The sequence below is a fragment of the Lissotriton vulgaris genome, chromosome 11 (genome assembly GCF_964263255.1).
Source record: "Lissotriton vulgaris chromosome 11, aLisVul1.2, whole genome shotgun sequence".
Classification (NCBI taxonomy): domain Eukaryota; kingdom Metazoa; phylum Chordata; class Amphibia; order Caudata; family Salamandridae; genus Lissotriton; species Lissotriton vulgaris.
The window spans coordinates 1,071,117,060-1,071,137,064 of NC_141699.1; the positions used below are offsets into that span (position 1 = coordinate 1,071,117,060).

General features: G+C 46.2%; 1 protein-coding gene across 11 annotated transcripts in view; it reads left to right on the forward strand.

Moving 5' to 3' along the window:
- ABCC5 (ATP binding cassette subfamily C member 5) overlaps window positions 1-20,005 on the forward strand; it is a 213,514-nt gene that overhangs the window by 150,099 nt on the left and 43,410 nt on the right. For 9 of the 11 annotated variants that reach the window (XM_086944467.1, XM_086944474.1, XM_086944469.1 and 6 more), the window contains 7 exons: window positions 4,559-4,631; window positions 5,578-5,781; window positions 6,491-6,634; window positions 11,935-12,037; window positions 12,621-12,808; window positions 14,811-14,957; window positions 15,296-15,425. In XM_086944467.1, coding sequence (XP_086800593.1) covers window positions 4,559-4,631; window positions 5,578-5,781; window positions 6,491-6,634; window positions 11,935-12,037; window positions 12,621-12,808; window positions 14,811-14,957; window positions 15,296-15,425 — 989 coding nt within the window. The remainder of the gene's footprint in view (window positions 1-4,558; window positions 4,632-5,577; window positions 5,782-6,490; window positions 6,635-11,934; window positions 12,038-12,620; window positions 12,809-14,810; window positions 14,958-15,295; window positions 15,426-20,005) is intronic. The other 2 variants (XM_086944468.1, XM_086944480.1) reach the window with 1 other exon arrangement.

The following is a 20,005-nucleotide window of genomic DNA, read 5'->3' on the forward strand; positions in this document are numbered from 1 at the left end:
TCCTGAGGACTTAGAGTTCGCACATCTAAAACTACCAGAGAGCACACTTCGGGTACTGAGAGAAGCAAGGAGACCCAGCACGCGGAAGTGCTATGGGGAGAAATGGAAGAGGTTCACGCAGTGGTGCCACAGGAAAAACCTGGAGAGAAAACTGACTAGAGAGTCTACAGTACTCAGATACCTCACGCACCTGATCAAAGCTAAACTAAGCTCGTCCTCGCTGAGGGTTCACCTGGCAGCGATTGTGGCATACACAAGAGGAGAAACAGGACGAAGTTTCTTCACTTCCAGAGTAGTGAAAAGGTTCTTGGAAGGAGCGAAGAGAATAGCGCCACCCAAGAGGATGCCGCCGCCGGCATGGAACTTGAACGTCGTACTGACGGAACTCATGAAGCCACCGTTTGAACCCATCCATAAAGCGTCACTACAAATGCTGACAATGAAGACAGCCTTTCTAGTAGCAATAACATCGCTACGCAGAGTGAGCGAGCTACAAGCTTTGACGCTGCAAGAACCGTACATACAAATACACAGTGACAGGGTCGTGATGAGGACAGACCCGCATTTCATGCCCAAGGTAGTATCTAAATTCCACATGAACCAAAGTATCCAGATACCTAGCTTCTTCCAGAAGCCCACGTCAAACGCGGAGAGGGCGCTCCACACTCTGGACGCAAGGCGGGCAGTAATGCACTATATAGAAAGGACGAAAGAACACAGGAAGACGAAACAATTCTTTGTGTCCTTCGCAAGGAGTCTCCTGGGTAGACCAGTGACTAAGAACACCATAGCAAGATGGATTGCCAAAACAATACAGCTCTGCCACAGGCAAGCTGGTGAAGAGCTCACGGAGGGCCCACGAGCCCACTCAACCAGAAAGAAAGGGGCAACGATCGCCTTCCTGGCAAACACGCCCATCCAAGACATATGCCTGGCGGCAACATGGGCTTCAGTGCACACTTTCACTAAACACTATTGCGTAGATGTGCAGATGAACAAGGAAGCACAAGTGGGCCAAAGAGTGCTTCAACATATCTTTAACAACCAACGCTCATCTTCCACCCAGCCGCCACATGAGTGACAAAACCGCTACGAAATCTATGCACAGCATAGTGAATCAAGAAAGATTCACGCTGCAAAACGAATAGTTTCTTACCTGTCGGTGTAGTTTTGCAGCTTGAAGATCTTTCTGGATTCACTAGCGAACCCACCCACCTCCGCCAGAAAGATGAGGCTGGAGAAGGTGGAAGGACATGGAATAAGATAAGAACGTTTAACAAAGACAAGTATACGAGAAGAAGTTTACGTTGAAGGAAAGTTTAATACACATAGCCATGGATTCACCACAAAAGAGAAAAGAAAAAAGAATCCGAAGATGGCGCCCAAGGGTGGGAGCTTCCGCAGGAAGCGTGCCGACGTCACGAAGGTGCACCAAATGGTGGGACGTCGACGCCCACCTGGGCTACAAAAAAAAAAAAAAGACTACGAATCCGGACCCAACCACCAGATCGCGGAATAATGCACAGCATAGTAAATCCAGAAAGATCTTCACGCTGCAAAACTACACCGACAGGTAAGAAACTAGTCGTTATCTTTTTCTCTCCTCTGAAACGCTTGTATTGCTTGAAGGGCACATCCACCTCCTTGCTTTACTCGTGTCCTCTTCATCTCTTTTTAAAACCCCTGAAGATGTCTCCCATACCTCCCCCTTAAATATTGTTTCTATATTTTCCCCTATCACATGAGGTCACCCATTTGCCCACAAATCTAATCCCTAACCCTCCATACCTTTTTGTCCATTGGTCCAGAGGATTAGAAGACCTTTTTATGTAGGAAACCCTTTTATTTATTTTTAAAACCTTTATTTATCGTAAACGTAGTACACAGCGTCTGCCTACAACCACTGCGGGCCGGCCGCTATGACACTGTAAAACATTCCAAGTGACCTTGCACTACAATAGATGACTGAAGTAAAACACTACAATGTACTAGCAGGGAACCACAAGAAAAGGATAAAGAGGGTTTCATTTTATAGTTTTGGCGAATCGTCCTAAAGTCAGACCGGGTAGCTGAGAGGGCGAGCCACCTAGGAGGATATCCACAAGTGAAACAGCGTTATCAAATTACTGGCATATGTCATTACAAGCAAGACACACAAGCGTGGAAGTACATGTCGCCCCAGTTAGCGCCCGCCCAATCGATATATCACTTCAGGAGTTGCAACCTAGCTTGTCTATGGTACAATAGGATGTAAGAGGGTTCATTCTATAGCAACAATGGAAGGATCAGACGACCTACAAAAAAGCACATATTACGTGAAACAATTCGTGACAGGATATGCGCCCTCCGACAGAGGTATAAAAGAAGGAAAAGCAGGATATGTAATCATTCAGTGACTATGCATTAAAATCGATATCTTAGCCAAGAATCAATAAACCATGCGATAAAGACATACACGCAAGGCGCAAGAATCCTCCCGGAAAGAACCACCCTCTGACCCCCCGTCCGACCCAAGATATATACGAAAAAGAAGAGTGAAAGAAAGAAAAACAGAAAAGGAGAAGATAGAAGGCCATGGAGACACAGAGTTACAAAGAACACATCCCATCCCCCACCCTGCATACCAGCGGAAGGCCACGGCCCACCCCCCCCCCCACCCCCCCCCCCCCCCATTAGGCATGCCTGTCGCCCCAAGAGACCCCAAAAGAGGGAGAAACGGAGGAGGGCCATAGCACCAGCCCCTTGTGCACCCCCGACCCCAGAAGCGAGGGCCCACTTAAATAGTACGCGGGCGCCATCATACAATCACCCCAGCCACCCACGGTCACCAGTGCAGTCCACAATCCGCTTCAGCATCCAATTCACGAATAGTCGACATGAGTGAGCAAAAGTCAGCCCTGGCCAGTATGGGAAAAGGTCAAACACGAGTCCCAGTTACACACAGGTGGTAGCAGCAAATCCGCAGTACCCGGAGGGGCAATCTCAGTTCGAGCCAAGAACCAAAGGAATAGTCCGAGAGGGTCCCCCCTGAGTCAGAATCACATTACACACAAAGGCAGGGTGTTGGCATTCAGGCAGGTGGGCTGGCAATAGGAAGGAAAAAGGATAAACAAAGCCACTGATCTTGTCGTTGGGCTCCCCGGACCCGCCAACACGCTTCCTGCACGCCTGGGAGACCTCAGCTATAATAACCGGGGAGCGTTCGGGCTCGCAGTCCACAGTACACGGGACCGTATCCAAGTCTTCCACACCAGGAGAGATGGTAGGGTGTGAAATATGCGCAGCCGCCCGCAGATCTTGCAACTCAGTGCGCCAGTCTCGAAGGGCCAGCCAAACATCCACTAGCGTGGGCGCCATGTTTGCACCTCCAACGCCCAAGGACCTCAAAGCACACACGCCAAAGGAAGTCGGTCTTACCGGCGTCACTGCAACATCAGCAAATCGCGGTGTGTGAAGAAACAGAAGTGAGGCACACGCAAGCTCCTTCAAATGCGCAGCGCTACATGCTTCTCACCACGGTGCAAGCAGAGTCCGGTCAGGCAAGCCAATCTGCTGTCCGATCATCTTCTCGGGGTTGCCGAGGCCAGCAGAGTGTTAACGCCGCGGTAGTCAGTGCTGCATTGCGGCGAAAATTACAGGATTGCAGTAAGCGGTTTCGGTTTCACCACTCGGGTCACCGGGTATCAATGACCAACGGAGGCCGGTGTTGACGCTGTGAGAGGCGGCTGCTTCGCTACGTGAGGTCCCGGCTCGCGCTGGAGGAAAGGCCGAAAACTTGCAAGCGGTCTTATTCGGCCGTCAGAGGCCGTAAGATCAGGGTAACGCGGTCGGGGTTCGCCACGATTCCGCCGCACTGGGCCGTGGCTGGGGTGCAGGATCACTGCCAGGATAGGTCCGGAGGTGAGGGCGAGTTGCGGAGCCGGGCTTCTATGCGGCCATTTTGGGCGCCGTCTTGGCTCCTCCTCCGGAAACCCTTTTATTGTTCTTTGTTTCATTTTTACAATTCCTATATTTTCAGTTTCTTTTTTTACGCATCCGGACCCAGATTTGTCTTCGGTCCCTCCTTTTTTATGGCAAAAATAGTCTGATTGTGAACAAAGAATCTTAATATTTTTGGTAATTCACTACATTGGAGATTCACAGCCTACATTCAACAGACTGATCTTCACTATTTTGGGTATTATCCAGTATCCACTAATGCCATTCCAAGTGGAGTCTTTTTTTTTTTGTCCTGTACAAACTTAGTGGGCTGGTAAACTGAGGGGCACTCTTGGCAGCCTTCTTGAAGAGTATAAAAATAGGGTATCCATATCAAAAGGTAACATAATTGAAAAGCTTTTAAAACTGCTCTGTTTAGAGTTCACTTACCACCTCGCTGCTCGCATTTATCTGTTTTTCAAGAATAGAACTTCCAACAAAGAGTAAAAAGACAGTCTGAGTAAATTGAATCCTTTGCAAAGCGTCTAGGAAAGATGCAGCTCTTGTGGCTGGGCTCTCTTAATCTGTTCTTGTGGCATGTAACCATTTTTTACATTGATACCTTTTTCTTTTGCAAAAGGTACAACAGCGTGCTGAATGTGTGCAGCCTGAGGCCCGATCTTGCCATTCTTCCAAACAGCGATTTGACTGAGGTAAGCACCTCGTTCTCCATCCTAATAACATGCTGAAGTATCAGTGTTGCGACTGTAGCTACGTTCGGAAGCGTTGCTCCTGGATGGAAAATACTTGTGAACCTACTCCTTTCCTGTTTGTCTTTTACACAAGTAAATGTACAGGGCACTAGGTTTTCTTCTGTAGGATTGCCGTTTACCTGTGTCTGTCCTTAATTTCCAGTTCATATTGTTTGCATTCTAGTTCCAGGTTGCTTGAGTTTCTGCTCACTGGTTACAGGTCGTGTGAGTTTTTCTTGCAGGTTGCTTATCACTAGTAAGTACATACACATACTTGCTGAGGGTCACTTTTGAGGTAGCCAGTGCATACAAATCTATTCATGTCCTCTGGTTCCAGTAAGGTTGTGTATGTTTCATAAGATCACAACTGCACTTGGGAGAGCCACCTGGTCCTTTTATTCTTTACATTTAATTTCCAGGGCACTTGTATCTGCTCTCAGGTTCAAGGTACTGTTTGAGACTGTATTAAAGTTCAGTTCACTTCTTTTTTTTCTTTGCACTTGGAATACAGGTCACGTGTGTCAACTTTAATTCCTAGTTATTTGCGTGTTAACACTGATGCAAGATCATTTGTGGTCTAGATCTAGGTTGCGTTAATGTCTTCCTTTAGATTGTTTTTCTCCTATTTTCGACTATGTACCAGTTCACTCCGGTTTCGTTAGGACCCTTAAAATGTAAGTTGTTCATCCAAGTGTGGCTTTTCAGCACATGTTTTGTAGTTCACTTTGTATTTACTTGCTTCCCTCCAGAGTATATGTATTTGTTTAATGACTTCTGGTTGTGTGCATGTAAACTGAGGGCATTGTTTGTAATTTGTTCAATGAACAGTTTCAGGACTGGCAAGTTAGTGCTTTGTAGCTTCAAGAATGTTTGCATTCAATGATTCCTTTCTTCTTTCTTATCGTAGATTGGTGAGCGTGGGGCTAATTTGAGTGGTGGCCAACGACAGAGAATCAGCTTGGCCAGGGCCTTGTACAGTGACCGGAGCATTTATATCCTGGATGATCCCCTCAGTGCTTTAGATGCCCATGTGGGCAACCACATCTTTAATAGCGCCATTAGGAAGCATCTGAAATCGAAGACTGTCCTGTTCATCACCCACCAGCTCCAGGTAAATATTGATTCTAAATACACAAAATGTTGATGGGAAGAATGCTTGCAAATGGACTAAACCTCCGGCAGTCGCTTTGGGTAGCATTCCAACCAATTGTTTTTCACCCATTGTGTCGCTCTAGTCACAGTTCAGACGTGACTGCCCCTCGTGTAAGTAAGGCAAACCCAAAATTGCATAACGGTGGTCGCTATGTGTAGTGGCATAGTGAGCAAAAAAAAATAGGAATTTAGCCCAGCATAATTCCACTGATGAGATTAATTCAGGCACTGCACTCCTCACCTGATTTTGTTTTTCACTCTAAATGTGATCATTATGCCTACATTCGGGTTCTCGTGCTATCTGACCACAGGATACAGGCTATACCTTACTGAGGAGGCCTAACAAGTGTGAAAACAGTCTGAGGTTACTTGTTTCTTCATGCACATGGGAAGTGGCTAAGCAGTTCAGTCTCGACTGGGGAGGGCTCTAGACTGATTGGCATTTGGTGGCCTCTGTAGCTGAACAGTGAGCAAATAAACTGTTGACTTGGATGAAGCCCGAGCATAAAGCAGTGACCGAAATTAATTCAAGCATTCGCCCCGTTACGGTTATGTTTTTTTTTTTTAATCTGTTTTCACTGTGGTTGTTTTTCCTGGAAAAGACAATTGGGTGGAGAAGGTGTGAGAAGCTTTGAAATTAAATTGTTATGTCTTTTTCCCCTCACCAGTACCTTGTTGATTGTGATGACGTTATCTTCATGAAAGAGGGCTGCATCACGGAGAGGGGAACACATGAGGAGCTGATGAACTTGAATGGTGACTATTCAGCCATATTTAACAACCTACAACTTGGAGAAACACCACATTTTGAGGTGAGGCTTTAGAGGAGTATGTTCAATGCGTGTTTAGCACTTAGGTGAGTTTTTGTCAGGCTTCTTGTTTGGCACCTAGGTGAGATTTTGTGTATGTTTGTAACCAATCTTGGGTTGACCTCAAACTGGAGAAACTTACCTCAAATAAGGTAAAGGCAGGTTTAAAGTCAAAACAATGAATTTGCTCAAGTTTGTCCTAACTTGAACTGCTGAGTCTGAGGTGCCCTTGAGCATGGTCGTGTTTAACGGTGATCATGTTGGAGGGCTATTTTAAGTTTTTTAAGTACTGGTTCTTGTGTCGAGATTTGGTTACCTTTGTATCCAAATCAAAATGATTGCACTTTAGATGCCGCCTAATTTGAAATGTCATGAGTGGTGTATTTTGCGTATATGTTTGAGTTGTAATGTCTCTATGTTCAGATGTGGTCATGGGGCAGGAGGACGGCTTTAGGGCAGGGAAGAAGTGAAAGTGGAATATAGGACCTAGGTCTGTCTCCAAAATAATAAAATGCTTGCATGCAGATATTTGGATAAGCAGGTGGCTTTATTCTTAATGTGGAATAGAGTCTTTTCTAGGACAGTTGCATATTGAGCAAGAGAAACTTAGTGTGCGTTGCATGTGTCGCTCTAGATACACATGCCCCGCATACACTTGCTATCTAGTGTTAGACTTGGAAGGTTACTACTTGTTCTTCTTCGAAGAAGTCTTTTGAGTCATGTGGTATTGGTGACTCCTCCTCTGGCATGGGCACCAACCACATTGTTATTTTTTTTCTGCCATTGGGTGCGGATTTATCAATGTTGCTCCTTCTCTCGGTGCTGAACATAGTAATCGTAGGACCCCGTTGCTTCCTTTCCCATCACCGAGAAGGGTTCTACTCTGATGCTCCTTCTGTCAACTCATTTTTGCCTGACTAGCTCCAGACATTGTTGTTGAAGACTGGGCTTCCTGGCCTTAAGTGCGTTCCGCCTTTCGGGGCCCCACTCATTCTGCATCAAATCCAGAGATTAAGGCATAAAGGGTAATGGAATGGATGCCCTCAGTGCCACTTGAAATATCCCTGGGCAGATCTCCACGCCATCTGTAATGTGTATCCCGCCCCAGAACACTACGACGCCCGCTGCGACTCATGCTCCATCTTCAGGAGCAAGAAAACCCTTAGGCAGCAGAGAGACAGGCGTTCTGCCCATATCAGAATGTTCGCTCCGTACCTGAAACGCCGGACATCTTCGGCGAAACAGACCGGCTCAGCACCAAAGATGAGGAATACGATGACCTGTCCAATATACCGGTGTTTCAACCCAGTCCAGAGGAGAACATTTCAGAGGACAAAAAGATACTGGAAGATACCCATCAACTGTGGTGACCCTAGAGCTTGCACTAAATCCAAGCCAAGATACATTGTTATGGGCAGCACCCAGCTTTCCATCCATACCACCACAACACATAAGCTGTTGCGTTCCAAGGCTGAGCACCAAGGAGACACTGGGGACAATCTTCAGAACCTGGGAGAAACCGGGAATAGATCTGTTCACAACAGCAAAGAACACAAAATGCCAACACTTTGAATTGGTGGTGTTGAAACCTGGAGGCAGAGGGGAATGCGCTGTCAATAAACTTGTCAGGGAGATTTACTTACCCATTTCCACCAATCCCTTCGACACCGAAGGTACTGGAGAAAGCCAAATAGCCAGGGACATACCTCAACCTCATAGCACCACAATGGGCAAGACAAACCTGGTACCCGCACCCACTAGAGATGTCCGGAGGTCAAAAGGCAGAACAACCTACATATAATCCAATAAATTGGGCTAATGCTTATTTATTTATTTATTTATTTAACACACTGATCAAACCCCTGCTCAAAAAGCCCAGTCTAGATAAAGGTGAACTAAAAAACTACCGCCCCATAGCGAGCCTCCCTTTTCTAGCCAAAGTTACAGAAAAGGCTATGAATCAGCAGCTATCGGCTTACGTTGAAAGTCACAACCTGCTGGATGACACTCAGTTCGGTTTCCGTAAACATCATGGTACGGAAACCGCTCTCATCAAAGCAGCTGATGACATAAGAGTCATCCGCGATCAAGGAGGAACAGCCTTGCTTGTTCTCCTTGATCTATCAGCAGCCTTCGACACGGTTGACCACAAGATCTTGGTCGACCGTGTCGAAAGGATGGGTATTCAGCTCACTGCGAGGGACCTACTTGCTTCCTTCCTAGCCAACAGAACCCAGGCGGTTACACTGGGCCCTTTCCAATCAGCTGATCTGTCGTTACCGTGTGGGGTTCCCCAAGGCTCATCCCTAAGTCCGACACTATTTAATATATACGTGTCGGACCTTGCTAGTGTCATCAAAGCATATGGGATGAGCCTGACCTCATACGCCGACGACACTCAACTGGTGTTGGCCATAAAGGGTGATGGACAGGAGGTGGCAGCGAGATTCCAAAGAGGGATGACTGCTATCGGTGAGTGGATGGCAAAAAATTGCCTTAAACTCAACTCCGATAAAACGGAGGTGGTTATCTTTGGTAACCTTTTGCCAGTCTGGTCTGCAGCCTGGTGGCCATCGGCCCTAGGTACCCCTCCTTGCCCCACGGTCAAAGTCCGAAACCTAGGAGTAACATTCGATGACCAGCTTAATCTCATGGCCCACGCAAATAAGGTGGCAGCCAACGCCCATTTCAAGCTCAGAATGGTAAGGAAAATCCTACCTTACCTACCAGACTCAGCAGCCAAAACGTTAGTCACCTCCCTGGTTTTGACATCGTTGGATTACTGTAATGGTCTTTTGCTTAACGCTCAAAACAGAGTTACCAAAAAGTTGCAGACCGTGCAGAACGCGGCAGCACGCGTACTGTCCAAAAAACCTAAATTTGCACCTATCTCGGACACTCTGAAAAGCTACCACTGGTTAACCATCCACAACAGGGTAAAATTTAAATCATTGTGCATAGTCTACAAAACACTACAGGACCAAGGACCCCGCTTCCTCAAAGAGCAACTGATTCTCTATAAACCGCCTAGAACACTTCGATCTACCTCACTTAATCAACTAGTGGTTCATCGCAGCAGAACAGTTTCTTGGGGTGACCGCCGCTTTTCAATTGCGGCCCCTAAACTTTGGAATACCCTACCAAACCACATAAAAACAAGCCCCTCACTCCTTCAGTTTAGAAAAAAACTGAAGACCTGGTTATTTAATCAGTAAACCATGCCTCTGGACAACCGGATCAGGGAGAGACATCACTGCATTTTAGCGCCGAGACGCCCACGGGTAATTGTACGCGCTCTATAAATGTCATAAATAAATAAATAAACAGGATCTGCTAACAACACTGAGGAGAGAGTACCACCCGAGCCAGCAACACTCAGTCTAGCGGTCTGGCTCCTAAATGTCTATAAATTGGACACCTACAATCACTGCTGAGAACAATGGAAATCATTAAGGAATCAAGAAAAGCTACCTCCCAAAATGTTATGCAGCAAAATGGCAAATATTCACTCATTTGGTGCACAAATAACCGTTATTCAAAAACTAGGACGAAACAAGAAAGTGTATTAAAATAGCTCACTCATCTACTAGATACCGGGGTAACCTATTCATTCTTAAAAGTACACCTGGCAGCGATAATTGCCTACACCAGAGGCACTTCATGTAACAGCTTCTTCACGTGCCTCATAGTGAAAGATTTCTATAAGGAGTTAAAAGAACCACACCACCAAGATCGGTTCCTGCACCCTTGTGGAACTTAAATACCGTGCTGATGCAGTTAATGAAAAAAACTATTTGAACCTATGCACAAAAATAGTCTCAAATCCCTCACACTCAAAATAGACTTTTTGACTGCAATCGCGTCACTGCGCAGAGTAAGTGAACTGTAAGCGCTAACAATCAGGGAACCATACCTGCAAATATACAAGGACCAGGTCGTTCGCAGAACAATCCCACAGTTTCTGCCGAAGGTGGAAACCAACTTTCATGTAACACAAAGCATATAACTACCAGCTTTCCTCAAGGAACCTAAAACACAAACAGTAAGAGCCCTACACGCTTTGGATGAAAGAGGGCATTAATGTACAATCTACAAAAAACTAAGCAGTTTCGTAAAAGAAACCAGTGGTTTGTCTCCTTTGCCAAGGCATCCAAGGGCTCCTGAGTTGCTAAAGGAACAATCTCACGATGCATTGTAGAAACAATACAGACTTGCTATTCTAGGTCGGCGATGACATTGCCCGCACAACTAAGAGCCCAGTCAACAAGGAAACATGTGTGCAACACTAGCGTTCCTTGCAAATGTACCAATGGATCTAATCTGCGCAGCAGTGACATGGGCTTCACCACGCAACATTGCAAAACATTTTTTGGACATCCAAATGAACAAGTACAGGTGGTACAAAAGATAATACAATATCTGTTTGCTAACACTTCCTCATCCCAACCACCCCATGCAAAGGGATACAGCTACATAATCTAATGCACAGCACGTGAATCCAGAAAAGGATTCATGCTGCAAAACGCAAAGTTTACGTACCAGTAGGAGTAGTTTTGCAGTTTGAAGAGTTTTCTGGATTCACATGCGACCCACCCACCTTACCGAAAAAGGGCGACGACGCAACTAGTTGGGAAAGTAAGGAACAAGGAGGAAGTGTACTAGAAAAGAAAGAAAAAAGAAATCAAAGAGGGTGGCTATGCACATGAACATCCGGGGATGGACATACCACCAAATGGTGATCGACGATGCCTACTAAAAAGAAAAAAAAGAGATAAAAAAAGACAATTCAGAATCCAACCACTATATGGTAGAATAATGCACAGAATGCAAATCCAGACCTCTTAAAGCCATACAAGTACTCCTACTGGTAAGTAGCCATCTTGTTTGTGTGTCCTTTTTGCATGCTATCCCAGCACTTATTGAAACTGGCTAAATTGTAATGTTATGTTTTTGGAGTGATGATTGTGTTGTATTCTTGGCCTAGTTAATATTACATAGCGGGGCAGGTGGTGGTGCAGGGTAAGTAGAGGGGGACATAAACCTTTAGTTTAGGTTAAGGGAGGATGATAGGTTGGCTGGTTTATAGATGTGCTTAAATCTCACAAGGTGTACGCCAGGTCCTACCAGGGAACACTCCAGGTGTGATATTAATTTGTCATTGTACATAGTATACCAGAGTAATCCCATCTAGTTATAGGAGCATGGTAGTTATGACGATTTAGACATCTCAAAATTGTGTAGATTCTTAAGGATCAGCAGTTGCATCATCTCGAATTTGAACCATTTTTTTTTCACCTTGACAGATTAACCAGAAGAAGAATTCAACCACTGTGCCCAAGAAACCCCTAGAGAAAGGTAGCAAAGCTGGGTCCATGAAGAAGGAAAAAGCAGTGAAGAAAGAGGATGGTACGGTGTTTCTGCTCTCTGACACTTCTTGATAACTGAACCCTTTTTTCTTTGCCCAGGCATCTCGCTCTGCTTGTTTTCCAGAAAATAGTCATTATAAGGATGCCTATATAGCAGTCAAGCCATGCATTATCAATGAGAAGTACATTTGTACTGAAGTCTTGCAGTAGACCTGGAGGTAGTAGATATAGGATTGCTCTCAAAATGTTCTGCTCTTATTCTGTGATAGTCTATAATGGGGCTTTCCTTGTGGGCAGTGGGTGGAGAACACCTGAGCCAGTCTCCATGGAAAGACCCATGACACTATGTCCTGGAGCTAGCAAAGGTGTCTTTGTTTTATTTTTAAATACCGCAATATCACATACATCTCTAAAGGTAGCCCCATTATTAGTCCTTCAGATCAGATGTATCTTGCCCTTGAGTGCTGTTTGAGAAGTTGTAGCCTTCGAAGGCAAGACTCTGCTGCTGAGGTTTGTAGTCTTTGGGTGGTATGATGGACTGTATCAAGAACAGAGATTGGTTTGAAACCAGCTTTAATTGGAAAGGATAAATCTTTCTTCTTTTTTTCTATTTGTTTTATCAGCAGGCCAGCTGATGCAGCTGGAGGAGAAAGGAAAAGGCTCCGTGCCATGGTCCGTCTATGGTGTCTACATCCAGGCTGCTGGTGGCCCCTTTGCTTTCCTGGTCATCATGGCACTCTTTATACTCAATGTGGGGAGTACGGCCTTCAGCAACTGGTGGCTGAGTTACTGGATCAACGAGGGCAGTGGGGTAAGTCTTCTCATCTGTGGTCTCAATATTAATAGAATGGACCCTGCTTGCAGGTGGGGTGCTAGAAAGAGCTGCAGCCATTTTCTGACGTTGAAATGAACAAAGCCTAGACAGCAGATGAGCCCTTGAGAGGGGGAGCCATTATTGGGAGTCCATAGGTAGTAGCACCATTCACGGCGTCCTAGTGACAGACGACGAGAAGCATGCTTGCATATAAGAGCATATAGCTGAATACTTTGATAATGGAGGCTCTTGCATGGAAGCTGGCCTGAAGAACTGGTCTCTTTGTGGTTCGAGTGATAACATTTTGGTGATCAGCTGTTTGCCTCTCTTGAACTAAACAGTTCGGGTCGCTGCTCTACTATCTTTGTAGCGGTGAATTGTCTTGTGTGAACTGAACATGTCACCTGCACCTCTGGTGGCATTAAAGTAGTTTGTTTCCTATATTGAAGGTGCCCAAGAATTGCAAATAAGAACCTGATGAGGGGCAACCGTCTATAGTATATGGAATTAAGTGCTTCCAGTCAAACTTTATGGGACTTTGCAAAACAGAAAGGGGTCCTGTGATCTTAGAGCCATAAGGTCACAGACCAAGTGCCCTGTTGAATACAATAGGTGTCTTGCTATAATTTATAATGTATGACTGGTGGTTCTTCAATCCTTGCATTATATGGCACTCTACTTTCCAGTCCGCAATGTTTTTTCTCGTCCTCCTCTAGTGTGTTGGTGTGCTCTCCTCTCTCTTCCCCTTCTTTAATAAGTTATGTCCCTCTTTGTTATAAATGCTTTGCCTCGCTATTTCCTAATTATTTTTACAATCCACCACCCTCGGTTCCTCCTAGGATGCTTGATTCCGGTCCAGGGAAGACATGGCTTGGCAGTTCGGGCTGGACTGTTCCCATGAGGCACAGGGCCAAGACTGATTTGCATATGGCCATGTCTGAACTGGGGTGGCTTGGTGAGCAAAATAACCATGGATTAAACACAGATCTTTGACTGGGGGTGAATGTTTTGCCATTGTGCAACATTCGGTCCATCATCTTGTGTGTTTTGCTGTTCACCCTATGTGGGAAGGGTATGCCCAGACGTGGGTCCCGTGCTCACTAAGCCACTGGGGTCAAGCTATCCTAGCTGAAGACAGCTGATAGCCAGAAACTGATCCTAGGATGCTTGATTCCGGTCCAGGGAAGACATGGCTTGGCAGTTCGGGCTGGACTGTTTCCATGAGGCACAGGGTCAGACTGATTTACATATGGCCATGTCTGAACCAGGGTGGCAGTGGGCTAAAGAACGGTGATGGATTAAACCCAGATCAGTTGACTGGGGGTGAGTGCCTGTATTGTCAGCGCTCCGTCCATCATTTCCTTTGGTTTTTCTTTGTTCGCCATAAATTGGCAGGGTATGCTCAGACGTGAGTCCCTTGCTCACTTTGCCACTGGATTCAAGCAAGCCGGGCTAAAGAAGGCTGAAATGCCAGAAACCCGCCCTCGGTAGCTTGTTTCCGGTCTAGGGAAGGCATGGCTTGGCAGTTCGGGCTGGACTGTTCCCTTGAGGCACAGGGTCAGACTGATTTGCATATGGCCATGTCTGAACTGGGGTGGCAGAGTGGGCTAAAGAACGGTGATGGATTAAATCCAAATCCGTTGACTGGGGGTGTGTGCTTGTATTGTCAACGCTCCGTCCATCATTTCCTTTGGTTTTTCTTTGTCCATCTGCAGATGGCATTATTGCTTCTTGGGGCTAAATTTTGATCCTTGCCATCTAAAAGATCAGCTTTGTGTGTTGGGAGAGCGGCTTTAATATCTTTGTAACATGACTAACGCAAGAGTAATGGGTTTCTTAAATCGATGCAAGACTTGGTATTGAGTTTTCTCTAGTGCCCGTTTGTTGCCATTGAATTTACAAAAGTTGTGTTCATTAACAAACCATTTAAATTGCTTTTGTGATGTAAGATCCAATATGTGAAATGTAGATGGTGAAATTCGGTCCTTATTTATTACAGAACACCTCCGTATTGCTGGGAAACGAGACAATAATAAGCCACAGCATGAAGGATAACCCTCGCATGCATTACTATGCAGGCGTGTATGCACTTTCCATGGTGATCATGCTGATTCTCAAAGCTGTACGTGGAGTTGTCTTTGTCAAGGTGGGTCCAGGTTCTTGGTCTTTTATAACAGAAAATAACCATTTTGGTTCTGGGCACCTGAAAATTAAAAACGTATACAACTAAGCAATGAGGGTCTTCATTTATGTTCATGAATTGGCACCTCCATCTGCTTCCAATCGTCTTGTCAGGCACATATGAGGTTGTTTCCCCTCCCATTCTTTCCCTGGTCTCAAGTCCTTTGAGTGATGCATTCTGATTCTTATAACACTTATTGTACTCCCATCTATTGTATATGTAAGGTGTATGGTCTGGTATGGAGAGAGCTCTCTTCCTGCATTGTTTGTGCTGTATAATTGACTTTGCCATTCCATATCTAGGGAACACTGAGAGCATCTTCCAAACTCCATGATGATCTCTTCCGTCGCATCCTCCGCAGCCCAATGAAGTTTTTCGACACCACGCCCAGCGGACGCATCCTGAACCGGTTCTCCAAAGACATGGATGAAGGTACTGATTTCCAAGTCCCTGTAACTAGGGCCTGTCCGGTTAACCAGTTTCATTTGTTGGGAATCTGTTTCAGTGGAATTTGAGGTCCTTCAGTTCTTTCTTGGAGCTGCACTGAATTATCATATCAGGTGATGCATAAGAGGCAGTTTGGGCAGTGATTTATCATAAGCAGTGCTTACGTTTGCGCCTTGACATATTATTTTATATATTCGTATGTTTTAATCTTCATATGGTGCAAAAGCGCTGGTAAAATCAAGATTTAAAGTGCAAAATAACAAATAATACAAATCAGTAGAATAAATGGAACACTACAAGCAATATCATGTAATATAACATTACCAAAATCCTAAAACTACCCAAAAGGTCACACAGCATGTTCAAGCCAAAGCAGCATTTATTAAAGGACGTTTCACTATTAAGACCAAAATTAAAGAAATAGAAAAGAAAGTGGATTAAATAAATATTTTTAATGGTATCTTTTATTTTTGTAATCCAAAAAGATGCACATTTTACATTGCTTATTTATTGGACAACCATAATGCTCACCATATGTATCCGTGACATCACTGTTAATTTTACTACAACTTTACGAAGTTGCATTTCAGAAGTGTCAGATAGTTGCACTTCCTTTAAACCTTTTAAACTTAACACCAAGCGTTTTTTTCTTTATAAGTTCTTTGTGAGGACATCTAGTTGTTTACTTTGATATTGCAACCACACAGCTGCATTTAATAGGTTTTGGATACCTGCTTTGTACTGACTGTGGTACTGTGCCTTACAGCTGCATTTGAAGTGTTTAAGGATAATCTGTCACTAGATAATCAAACTGCTGTAGACCTTCTTTCCACAATGTCTGTAAGCACTTTAGGTGGTTTATGACATTAGTATTTGAGGTTGTGAATTTTTGTAGCCAATTGCAATATCCATTAATAGAAGTGTTTTCAGTTAATTCGTGTGGCTGTTATTGCTAGGCAAAAATCCCCTGTCAAACTCTGTAATAAAAGAAGGTTAAAACTTCTTTAGGCGTTAATCTGCACCTGTGAATGTAGATGTGGTACCAGGAAGTCTTCCAACACATGAATAACTACAGTTGTGTGGCACCTGTATGTGACATGAGGCTGCAGGCCATTTTTCTGAGACTTTGACTTTAAGAGATCTAGTCAAAGATCAGATTTGTAGTGCGCCATGGTGCACAGCAGTGTTGAAACCCCTTGCTCAGAGGGCCTGACTGGTGGGGGCTAAATTGTGAAATAAATAAGAAACAAGGCAGAAGAAACCTGCAAAGATACTTTCAGTATGCAGTGTACTGATTATTAAACCTAAAACATTTTGGTGTTTTAAAATCTGGTCTTTTTTCCAAATGCATCAGGGAGCTTTTTTTCAGACCGTGATAAATCTCCTTGAAGGAAACTGGGTTCTTGTTGTAGTACACCTCCCTCCCCACCACCACACACGCACAGACACACACGCACAGACACACACGCACAGACACACACGCACAGACACACACGCACAGACACACACGCACAGACACACACACGCACAGACACACACACACGCACAGACACACACACACGCACAGACACACACACACGCACAGACACACACACACGCACAGACACACACACACGCACAGACACACACACACGCACAGACACACACACACGCACAGACACACACGCGCACAGACACACACACGCACAGACACACACACACGCACAGGCGCACACACACGCGCACACACACGCACAGACACACACACACACACGCACAGACACACACACACACGCACAGACACACACACACACACACACACACAGACACACACACACGCACAGACACACACACACGCACAGACACACACACGCACAGACACACACACGCACAGACACACACACGCACAGACACACACACGCACAGACACACACACGCACAGACACACACACACACGCACAGACACACACGCACACGCACAGACACACACGCACAGACACACGCACAGACACACACACGCACAGACACACACACACACACGCACAGACACACACACACAGACACACACACACGCACAGACACACACACGCGCAGACACACACACGCGCAGACACACACACGCGCAGACACACACACGCGCAGACACACACACGCGCAGACACACACACGCGCAGACACACACACGCGCAGACACACACACGCGCAGACACACACACGCGCAGACACACACACGCGCAGACACACACACGCGCAGACACACACACGCGCAGACACACACACGCGCAGACACACACACGCGCAGACACACACACGCGCAGACACACACACGCGCAGACACACACACGCGCAGACACACACACGCGCAGACACACACACGCGCAGACACACACACACGCGCAGACACACACACACGCGCAGACACACACACGCACACAAACACACACACACGCACACAAACACACACACACGCACCGACAAACACACACACACGCACAGACAAACACACACACGCACAGACACACACACACACACGCACAGACACACGCACAGACACGCACACACACACACACGCACACGCGCACACACGCACACGCGCACACACACACACACGCACACACACACACACACCCTTTGTGCTCAGTTTTTAGCTACTAGATGCCGGTTTTCAATTCTGACAGTGCACTGAGGCCTGCTAACCATACCTCGGGGCCAGGTCTCTTTCCTTAAAACAGGTGAGGTCTGATTGTTTTACGATTGGCCAAGAAATTTAGCATCCCTGTAAGTCCCTACTTAAAAGTACCCCTTTTACCTAGGGCATGGGTACTAAAGATGGCCTCTAAGGGATGCAGCATATCTTATGCCACTGTAAGGGATCCACACACAAATCTCACACAGACTGCCATTGCAGACAGGTTGACTTAGTGCAAACCCTGAGTGAAAACATGACCAGGTACACTCCCGTGTGCCATGCCAAAGTCAATGCATTTAATATACGTAAGTCACCCCTGCAGCAGACCTTTGAGCCCTTTGAGGCAGGGTGCATTATATTTTATGTGAGGACATATCTTCATGAGCAGATCTTCCCCTGCAATGTCTAGTTCTATAACTAGATATTACAAATGAACAGGAAAGCCATCTTAAGGTATGTACTAATCACTGGTCAAAACGAATTACCCAGCTACATAAAGTCTTCACTGAAAGCTATGGTGTTGGATATCAAACACCTCGTATTAATTCCAGTGATGTATTTATTAATAGATGCACCCAAAGGGTGCCCTAATAGGCCTCTAGTGTGCTCGCTGACAGGTACAGACCGGCCTGCCACCACAGACTCAATTCTGTCCACCTAGGAGGTGAGCGCCCCAATCTCAGAGGTCAGGAACAATCCCTGCTCCGGCAGGAGGTGTTTACACCTCCTCCAGCAGGATGGTGAGTGGATCTGCATACCAAGGTCAGGGGCTTCAGAGTCCCTTCCTTCCTCCTTTGAAATGTGCGCCTGGCTTCCCCCAGCCTTTGGAAATACCACCCCCCTGCAGTGAGGACAATTTGGCACCAGTGCAGGTGGGAAATTAGCCAGGAGGTGTGTTGCACTACCAGGCTGGACACACTTATAGGGTGGGCAGCCTGAAGTGGGCAGCCTGAAGTGAACACGAAAGACAGGATTTCGCCATCTTATGTGGGGTGGAACTGGGAACTCTGGAAGAGGGTTATGCCCACTCCCCATAGAAAGTGGTTATATAGGGGGTGTAGTACCCCAAGGGTAAGTAGCCCATTGCCTACTAACCTTTATTCCCCTTATTGCCCCTAACTCTAGTATTTAGGGCAGCCCACGGGACCAGAATTGACTGACTCCGGAAAGACACCAAAGAGCCGCAAAAACTGAGGAACAGCAACTGACCTGGCGCCAACTGTGCCGGCCTGCCTGCTGTCCCTGACAATTGTTGCAAAGACAACTCGTCCTGTAGCTGTTCAGCCTCCAAAAGCCTGGGAGGGCTGCCAGCCCTTCGCAAGATAGTCTGCACCTCCCATAGGGTAGCGGATCTACATTCCTGCAGGCACCGAAATGCAATCTCTGGTTTACCGAACTGCTGATGCCTGGACTCACCAACGAAGCAGTCACCCAGGAAGATGTGTTCCGTGCTCCCTTAGGTCAGCATGGTCTCCCCAGCGAGTAAGAAGACGCTCAACACTCCCGGAGCTCTCCATTACAAATACCCAGGGTACTGGACTGCTTGCAGCAGCGTAGACCTGTTGGTGGTCCATTCCGGGCACTGACCAGACAGGCCGAACAGCTGACGAGGGACCTCCACACCGTAGAAGCCATCATCCAGAGTGACCCAAATGTCCTGTTTCCCCATCTCCTAGTAGTCACCTGAAGCATGTCTCTGACCACTGCGACCCGTCACCTACGCACTTGAGACCCAGAACCCGAATCAAAGTGAACTGATGGTGTTTCTAACACCCAGCAACCCCCAAGACTAGAAGTCACCTTTTAGTTCTGTCAGACTGGTCCCCCAGTCCCTGCCTGCAGCTTCTTTCTGTGGGCTCATCGAAAAAGAGTGCCTCTGACTGCCTCGACCCTCCGG